The 9183-nt window shown below is 45.2% G+C and overlaps 1 protein-coding gene across 1 annotated transcript in view; it reads right to left on the reverse strand.

Moving 5' to 3' along the window:
- The window catches only part of KDR (kinase insert domain receptor), a 30164-nt gene extending 21313 nt beyond the window's left edge, over positions 1–8851 (reverse strand). The window contains exons 1-10 of the mRNA XM_014873514.2: positions 8785–8851; positions 7530–7620; positions 6840–7036; positions 5575–5699; positions 5099–5267; positions 3746–3885; positions 3378–3546; positions 1868–1979; positions 1615–1778; positions 670–826 (exon numbers count right to left, since the gene is read on the reverse strand). Of these exons, the coding sequence (XP_014729000.1) occupies positions 670–826; positions 1615–1778; positions 1868–1979; positions 3378–3546; positions 3746–3885; positions 5099–5267; positions 5575–5699; positions 6840–7036; positions 7530–7620; positions 8785–8836 (1376 nt within the window). The 5' untranslated portion in view covers positions 8837–8851. The remainder of the gene's footprint in view (positions 1–669; positions 827–1614; positions 1779–1867; positions 1980–3377; positions 3547–3745; positions 3886–5098; positions 5268–5574; positions 5700–6839; positions 7037–7529; positions 7621–8784) is intronic.
- Positions 8852–9183: the final 332 nt, after the last annotated feature.

Raw genomic sequence — 9183 nt, forward strand, 5'->3', positions numbered from 1 at the left:
AGGCACCAAAGGAAGAAACTAGTGGAATCACTTTAAAAACAACAACAGGAAAGAAGAATGCCTTTTTTTTTTTTTTTAACCCTGGCCTTTTTTTTCTTTAAAGGAAATCTGGGCTTATGGCAGGCCCAGATAAGGGAAGCTGCGTGAATCTCAGTCAGGCACTCTCTCTATCATTCCCCAACATCAATCAGTGCACTTCCTCTGAGATACACTTTCACACAGATAAAGAGCACCATCACACTCAGCACTTGAGCACAAGAAAAAAAACACCACAAGGACGCATAATTAGCATAAACAGCAAATTTCCTGTGTTTGGGATGGAGTTTTGGGCCTGCAGCCCAAACAACAGGGGGATCTGAGGGAAGGGCATGTGCGCAGCTGCATTTGGGACCCCGTGCAAGTCGAGATGCCCTTCAGGAGACCACGACAGCAACGTGCCAGCACTGCTGGATCCTCTCTGCGGGTGGCCCTCGCCTCTGCCAACAACAATGACCTTTGCAGAGCCTGCCTGCAGCAATCCGCAAATTAAGCACAACAATCTTTTTCTTCATTGGCCATTGGGCTCGCACTCAGTAACGAGCCTGGATGAGGGAGGCACCAAACAAACCCCGACCCAACACAAACACCCCTCACGACCAGCATGAGCTGCAGCAAGGGCGTGGCACTCACTGGGGGCTGAAGGTGCACTCCTCCTCCAGCTGCCAGTGCCAGAGCACGGTGCTGGGTGGCGGCACGGCGTAGACGGTGCAGGTGAGCGCCTGGGTCGAGCCGTACTTGTACGAGTCCACGGCGGCCATCAGCGCATTCTCACCGATCTGCGGGGGCACTGCAGGAGACAGCAGCAGTCACACCTGCTCAAGGTGCGTGCATTACACCCATGGTGACCAAGCCACACCGTGCCCCAATACCAGTGCAACACAGAGCATCTCCAAGGACGTGTGGGGAAGCAGTGAACCTGCCCAACACTTTGAGGACCAGGATCCTACAAAATCCCCCTTCAATACTCCATGGTTTAAAATGCAGCTCCTGGACTCTCACCACCTTTCCCAGCCATTAAATGCACATTATTCCCCAGGCCTGATCCCACTGCACGTAGCCTTGCTGCCCTTTCCAAGACCTGCTGTCTTCAAAGCATAGGCTGTTTCCTGGGGAGCAGAAAGGAGGAGGTAGGGGAGGAGGAGGAGGAGGGTTGTAGAGGGCAGGGCAGAAGAGGAGGGATAGCCTGCGTGGGGCAGGAAGGATGGGTGAGGCGGGACAGGGCCAGGATGGAGCGGGGTGGAGGAGGACTCCAGCAGCACAGCCAGCAAGAAGGGCAGGAAAAGAGCAGGACACAGAGGCAAAGAATAATATACAGAAAAAAAAACCAAAACAAAACAAAAAACCCCACCTCACAAAAAGTATCATCACAACACCAACACCCAGAGTCTGCAGCCTCTTGACTGACACATCCTAGAGCCAGGAGACACCAGTCACCCCTGCCTTCCTAGGGCTGAGGTTCAAGGACTGTTCTTCTTCAGTACTCCGATCTTCATAGGTGTGGGGTGAATTAAGCCTGAGGATGGTAATATACCACATCCACACATGAAAGAAAGGCACCTCTGTTACCCCACTTACCATTTACCAGCAGGGTAAATGTATGTCTTTTCTGCATCTTGTTGATGGGGTTTGTAAGGACAACCGTGTAATTCCCTGCGTCCTTTTCAGTTGCTTCAGTGATCACTAATGAGTACCCAAGTTTAACTGTATGATTTGCATTGATGGTTTTTCCATTTTTATACCTGAAGAAAATATAGAGTGCTTTGAATATTTAATGATTTGCTTTAACTAAGAATTCATTTTTTCAAGCACATTATATCCCCGTTCTTACCATTTAGCCTCTGGTGGAGGATATCCTTTAAACTTAACAGGAATTTTGACTGTGTCACCTAGCCTTGTCTCAACGACATTCTCCATTTTCTCCAGGTGAATAAAAGGACTTTCTGGGGGGGAAAAAAAGGAAGTAAACCAAATGTTCTTTTCTCATGGAACAAAGCAAAAATGCTTTCCATTTGGGTTAGCACCTAACAAATATAAGTTAGTGACAGGACTATGGGCCATTGGTAAAGTAGAGCTGGCTCCAAACTGGGCTCTGGAGAGATGCCACCATGAAAACCTAGTCCTTTCCTTCACACAGAGGAACAGACCAGTACCCTCACCAAGGAGCTCTGGAAAGCAGAGACAAGACTCAGCTCTCTGGACAGTGTGCCAACGGTCAGACCTGTATATACATATATATATATATATATATATATACATATCATAAAACTATCTCAATATACTCATTCCAGGAAACTAGACTATTCAAAACTACAGTGTGATAAAGTTAAATACTCTCAGACTATTCTCAAGTATGTATTTGAACCACTGCAGTCACAGAGTACTTTGAAATTATTTACATCACTTGTTATAACTTATAAATTTGTAGTCAGACGTAAGACAGTGATTAGCCTTTTGACTAAGATTTAGGATAGTTTAGACTTAGTATCTGGTATACTCAGAATACCACATGATTTCATTTTTGGCTTTTGAAGAGCAAAACAGAAAGAACCCAGGAGAAAATTCAGTATCTCTTGAATCACTATGCCCACAATAAGTTTGAACGTTTTTTGTTTCATTTTAAAAGTGCCATTAATATTCTGGCCCCTAAAATTAGACCTCAGGAAAACCAATCTCCTTCAAAATATAAACCTCTTTTTCTGACTCTTTGATTAAAAATGAGCCATTTTCATGCTGGTAATTTTTTCTACAAGTAAGTTAGTGGAGGTGGGGCTGTGCCCAAGAGGAGGTTGAGAAAAGGCTGTAGGATGTGGCCTCGTACATATCTATTCATTAGCCAAAGCTGTTTCCCTTGCATCATTTCCGTACGACCAAAACTCCATTTGATTCATCCATTCCTAATGTGAAAGCTGAAAGTTTTATTTCCTTAGCTTCATTCATGCTGATCCAGACTCTTGTGTCACAGAGCCACCAAGATCGAGCCTAAGTTCACCAAGAGTGAGAACAGGCAGCCCTTGTACAAAGCCACCTACACAAATGGAGTTTTACAGGACCTTAAGGAGATCGATGCAGAAGAGGGTCAGAGGCTTACATCAGTTTATTTTGCTGCCCACTTTCTGGTAGGATTCTACAGCTTTCAGTAAAATACAACATCCTTTAAAATCTTATTATTAACTAAGGCTGTGGTATAAAAATAATCCCGTACTAGTTGCAAGAGAAATACTGTAGCTGCAGTTTGGTTCATTTCTGTCATTTGATTAATCATTGGAGTGCCTCCTGCATCCCAGTAATTAATCCCAAATCTGAAACAACCAACAAAACCAAAGTGGAAAATGTCATACCATGGATCACGAAGTAACTGCTGTTTTTCATGTTCATACGACCACTGGATGCTGCACAAGTATATCGACCTTTGTCGCTTAAGGACACGCTGTCAATGGTCAGGGTGCTCACAAACTTCTTTATTTCTCCTGCAGTGGTTTTTACATCCCTAATAGTGGCACGTTTTTCCTGTAACAGACAAAAGACAGAGATGTTTGCAAATGTCATTGTTATTCCTTTTGTCACCCTTTGCACATTTGTATATACCAGAAATTTCATTGTGTATTATCATCTTTTTTCTCCATGTTTTGAAGGGAGAAGTGACATTATACCTAAATAAATCAAGTTGCTTTGTGATGAAGGCACATGAAAATTCGTACAACTTTACCTTGATGGAAGGATAGTCCCATTTAAAATCTATTCCCACATTCAGCTCTGTCCTTACAGTGCAATTGAGAACAAGTTTTTCTCCCACTGCCAGCTCTACTTCATCATGTGGGTTCATCGTCAGGTCATAAATTCGGTACCCTAGAGAAAGACAAAGGAACACACGAAACATGGGAGTAAGAAGAGGTTTCTTTACAGTGCTCAGCACCAAATTTCCCAGGTGAATTCACCAAGACTCCCACCAAAACCCCAGCTACAAAAAATCCCCTTGATGCCCCAGTGCAGCACGATAATGGGTGTACAGAGAAGACTGGAGAGAAGTGGTGTGCCTTTCCTGAGCACTTCCCAGCTGAAGCCTGTGTCACACAGCGACACAGCAGGATGTGTGCATCTGATCAGAGCCCCTCCAGTGGTGGGGGCAAGCAAGAGACAGTGACTCACACAGTTCCTCTGCCTTATACACCTTCTTTTTATCCTCATGAGACCTTAAACTAACGAAGATATATATCCATTCCCAGCAGTAAGCAGGAATTTTATCAAGACCAATGGTGGGACATTAGTAAATTACCCAAAGTTTACTTCGTGCAGTAAAATATTTCAAAACAGAATGTTCTGAATACAGAAATTCTACAGATATGCTGAAATTCCTCCAAATCAGTAAGGACTTGTGAATTTGGTGGAGAAGTAAAAGCCTTCTGCACAGAGTAAAAAGGGAAGGGCTGCTATGCCTTCCTGACAAGCAAGGAGAGACTGCCTTGGTGCCATTTGGTTACTTGAAATGGTCACTGTGTCCTCAGCTGAAAGAGAAATAGCTGCTGAGCTTCAGTTCAGGCTTAAGTCTCCATAGAATTATCACATTATTTCTGGGGTTTGATGAACAGCTGACAAAATATACCAGGAAAGCATAAAAACCTGTGAGAGTCAAGATATGGGTCTTTAGGGAGACAAGGCAAGCCAGCTCGTAGTGAGAGCTTCAGATCCACCCTTCCCTTGGTACCCCCTCAGACCAATTTCTTTTCATCGGCTGCTGATGGATGCTTGCCTCTCATTTCCTTCAACTGTGACTGACATTGTGGATTTTTAGAAAAAGGTTTGTATTGTCAGAAGAAAAAAAATTTAAATCCCTGGCATCAACGTAAAACACTAAAAATAGAAGCACTTATTCCAATGATTAACCAGAAAGAACACAATACACTGCATTTAAAAGAAAAGTGATATAAATCTCAACATCCATTTTGCATTAGCTGCATTGTCAGTATTGAATAACTTAATGTCCAACCAAATGTAATTGGTTCAGTATGCTGTAGAAAGCAAAAGAACATTGGTTATAGAGAAATAAAAGCCTTTGGCTTACCTACAACTGCAACTATGTATATCACAGATTGGTAGCTTTCATCATCTATTTTAGCTTCGCAGAAGACCATGCCTGCATAGTTGATTAAATGACTGGGTATAGTGAAGCCTTTTTTATTATTCCACGAAATGGATTTACCATCAGGAACAAATATTTTTTCTGGATATTTCTGTTCGGAATATTGATAAAACACATAGTCAGATTTCAAAAATCAAACAACCCTGAATTGTCACCTCCAGCATCTTCCACAATTGCAAGGCCCCCATTTTAACATCCTAGCTCTGGGAATCAGCACGTGCTTTGTGAGTGCACTGCCATAGATGAATACAGGTACAGCACTCATCTTTTAATCACAGGCTATAAAACTCACAAGGATGGAAAGAAGTTTTTAAGAAATGTATTTATACTTCAAACAACATAGTTATGCCACAGTGATTTCAATTAACTCTTGAAAAAATAACAGGCTTTTTCCTTACCGCATGTAGGGATACATTGAGATTTGATACGGTTCCAAGGCACGGCACTACCACAGTTTTATTCTTAGTGATGTATACAATGCCAAGCTGATCACCAACTGAAGTCACAAAGGGTGATCTGTAATCTAGAATAATATTTAATTGATAAGTGGGTTTTGTTCATTACATGATTATGGAGAAAACTTTTCCAGTTTCCTTTTTCCCTATTTTTCACAAGTCAGTTTTATTGTTTTCCATGTCATAAAGCACTGAAATAATGAGACTAAATAGGGAAGGTACATGTTTTTATAGACACCCCACCCCCCAGATTTAGAATATCATTATTCTCAAAACAGTTATCAGCAGCAGAGTGCACTTCGGAGAATGGCTTCCTGCTACAGCAGTCCTTTTGCTGACAAAAAACCTAATTCACCCTAGTGTGACTTTCCTTGCATAAGTATTACAGGAAATACCAGTTAAAAGTTGTGACATGTTACACTGACTCCCCTGATGGCAGCATCCTTTTCAAAGTCAGACCAAAATATCAAAAAAATAGATCCATGATATTATAAAACAAGCTAAGTCATGTACTTAATTACATCTCATGTCTCAAAATGGTAACTATAAGTTTAACAATAAAGAGGAAACAGGATGCATATGGAAACGAGGGTGAAGCCATCAGTGTAGAAAGGCAGAGGCCTCAATGAATGCACTTATTGAAGCTGAGTGTATAACTGGAGGCTTTGGAGTGTCTGTGACACTCAGCTGAAAACTGAGCTCTTACAGCCTACATAGATTTTACCACCAGAATCAGCAAATTTATGGAGGTTTATGGTTTTGAGGTTTAGGTGGTTTTGGGGTTTTTTTTTTAATGGTATCAGTACAAATGGTACATGGGATCGGATCTGTAATTTTTAACAAATATAAAATCTCCGTAACCCTCTCTCATATGGAACTCCTGCTGATATCAGTAATAGCTCTGCATTCATGAGGACAGGCACAGACCTCAGCAGAGATATGTATGCTAAATTTTGGGTGGAGAACAGCAGACCATGTACTGCATATGGCAGGTCAGTTCAAATTATAGGGACAAAGGCTTTTGTCTAGATGGCAAGTGAATTTACCTGAATTTAATTACCCAACATGAAAAAAAGAAAAACATTTCATAGGATCAAAAATTCTAGGATTAATAAATTTTAGCATCAAAACTGTTTTGAGACACTTGATATTCCTTTTTTCTCTTGACGTTCGGGAAAGAGACACCTGAGATCTGTGTAAGCACTTACCTTGAACATAAACATAAATGGTTGTAGCTGCCTGGTTGTCCCTGTAAAGGCACTTGTAGTCCCCTGTGTCATTGCCAATGACTTTGCTCAGAGTGAGTGTCTTGCAGTAGGGACCATCACTGCAGTCTGTCACAGAGATACGCCGCCCAGCACTGCTCTGCTTGCTTGGCCACGACCACTCCAGTGGTCTCTGACCGCTGGGAAAGCAAATATTAGAGGAGCAGACACTTCTGATATGAACCCCAGCCCCACCAGTCTCTGTGGCTATGGAGAGGGATGGGCTTCACCCCCTTACACGGAGAGAATGTCAAACCATATAGGAGAAATTAACATACACAATCTATTGTTAGCAGCTACAAGGCAGCTACCCGAGATTTACATTCTGCTGAATCTAAGTGACAAAGCACCCCAAAGTGAGCATTGAGAGTAGGGCTCACCAGCAGGATCCACAAGGACAAAGCCGATGCTTCCTCTTCCCTGCCACCCAACACTCCCCAGCCCTCTCTTGCTGCAACCCTCCCACATAATTTCTAAAACTTGTCAGGGAAAAGTGAGGCAGAAGGCACAAAGGGAGTGGAGAGAAAACAGGAGGCAGGACAGGAGAGAGATCACATCATGTGTGATTCTGTACAAAAGCTCACTACATAAATTACCAATCATCAAATTCATGCTGAATGGACTTGTCCTTACCTGCAAGTAATATTTAGTGTGTTGTTTGCCATTATTGTAAGGACATCTTTTTGGATGCTAAGAGTTGGCTGATCCAGAGAAATAAATAAACCTGCAAAAATATATACGAAACCCCTCAAATAAACCAAATAAACAAAGTAAATACTACTCAATCAGAAAAGTATTATATACAGGAATATGCAGCAGGTTTTAAGTGGACATTTTCACATCACCTATTTAGCAGTGGAGGGTAAATCATGATTTTTCACACATCCCAAAAAGTTAAAAAATTCTGTCATAACAGGAAGCAAAGGCAGATGGTCAGGAGCTAGCTGCAGAGCACTACAATTCAGCCAGCCAGGGTGGAGTTCCTGTTTTCTTGCATTGCCAACTTCAAGGTCTAACAAGAGGATGTGGGACATTGAAACGAAGTGAACCTTCATCTGATGATCTCACTCCCTTGGGGATTACCAACTTTTCTTATAATAAATTGAATACTTCTTTGAGACTGCCGATCAATGAATTATGCAAGGAAACTATTTTACAGTTTGTCGCAAATTTGAGATCCCGTGAATTTATTTTATGCTACAATTTTCTAAGTTTATCTCCTTCTTCCTAAGCAGTACAGGATTAGTACCGGGCTATCGGCACAGCGCTCACATCGCACCCACTGGCACTTGTGAGGACTTTGATCTGGGTGCCAGTGTTTGCTCTGAGGCACCAGCACAGCTAGTGCAACATCTGGGAGTACCACAGGGAAAGATTTTCAGTCTTCTCTAGATGCTGCCATCACCTTCAGGAATCCCTCCTCACCGGGCCGAGCCGCAGCCCGAGCCGTGACAGTTCGGCCGGCTTCAATGGGCAGCAAGAAAGCGTGGCCAGCCCGGGACATTGCCAATGTCGCTAGCATTTCCCCCTGCTTTAATCACTTGCATTCCGAGCAGGTTCTCCGCTGATGACAGGTTTCCCGCGTTTGGCTCCAGGGACATTTTGCTCTCGGAAACGACAGCTGATGCTGGAGCCAAGCGAGCAGGACACCGTGCCGTGGCAGGCAGCGCTCTCCGACGGGCCAGCACCAGCCGGCCGGGCAGGAGAGGCCAAGAGGGCAGGACAGGAGGGTCAGCAAGCCCGCAGCCACGGGCGCTCCGTCCCACCGGCGACTCGCACTGCCTCACCCGCTCAAGCAGCCCCGACAAACCCACAGCAAAGCCGCACCGCGCCCCCTCCTCGGGGTCCCGCCGAGCTCCCCGACACACCGGGGTTCCCGAGGGCTTACCGGGAGCCAGGCACAGCAGGACCGCCAGCAGCCGCGCCGCGCAGAGCTCCATCCCGCGGCCGCCGGGGCTGCGGGGCGCGGAGCGAACCCTCTGCCCGACGGCAGCCGCGCCTCGTCCAGCCGAGCCGAGCCGAGCCGAGCCGAGCCGAGCCGAGCCGAGCCGAGCCGAGCCGAGCCGAGCTACTCCGCACGCCCCGCACCGCCCGGCGGGGATGCGGGACCCCGGCGAGCGGCGCCGCCCCTCTTGTGCCCGGGGCGGGGCCCGGGGCCGAGACCCGCCCTCCCCAGCACCATCCGCCCTCCCCAGCACCATCCCGCCCCCGCCCCGGCCCCAGGGCCCCCCCTGCGCATCCCACCGGGATGCTCCCCTTCGGACGGGCACCGGGAGCTGTCCTCTTC

This window comes from Sturnus vulgaris, chromosome 4, assembly GCF_052056855.1.
Source record: "Sturnus vulgaris isolate bStuVul1 chromosome 4, bStuVul1.hap1, whole genome shotgun sequence".
NCBI lineage: Eukaryota > Metazoa > Chordata > Aves > Passeriformes > Sturnidae > Sturnus > Sturnus vulgaris.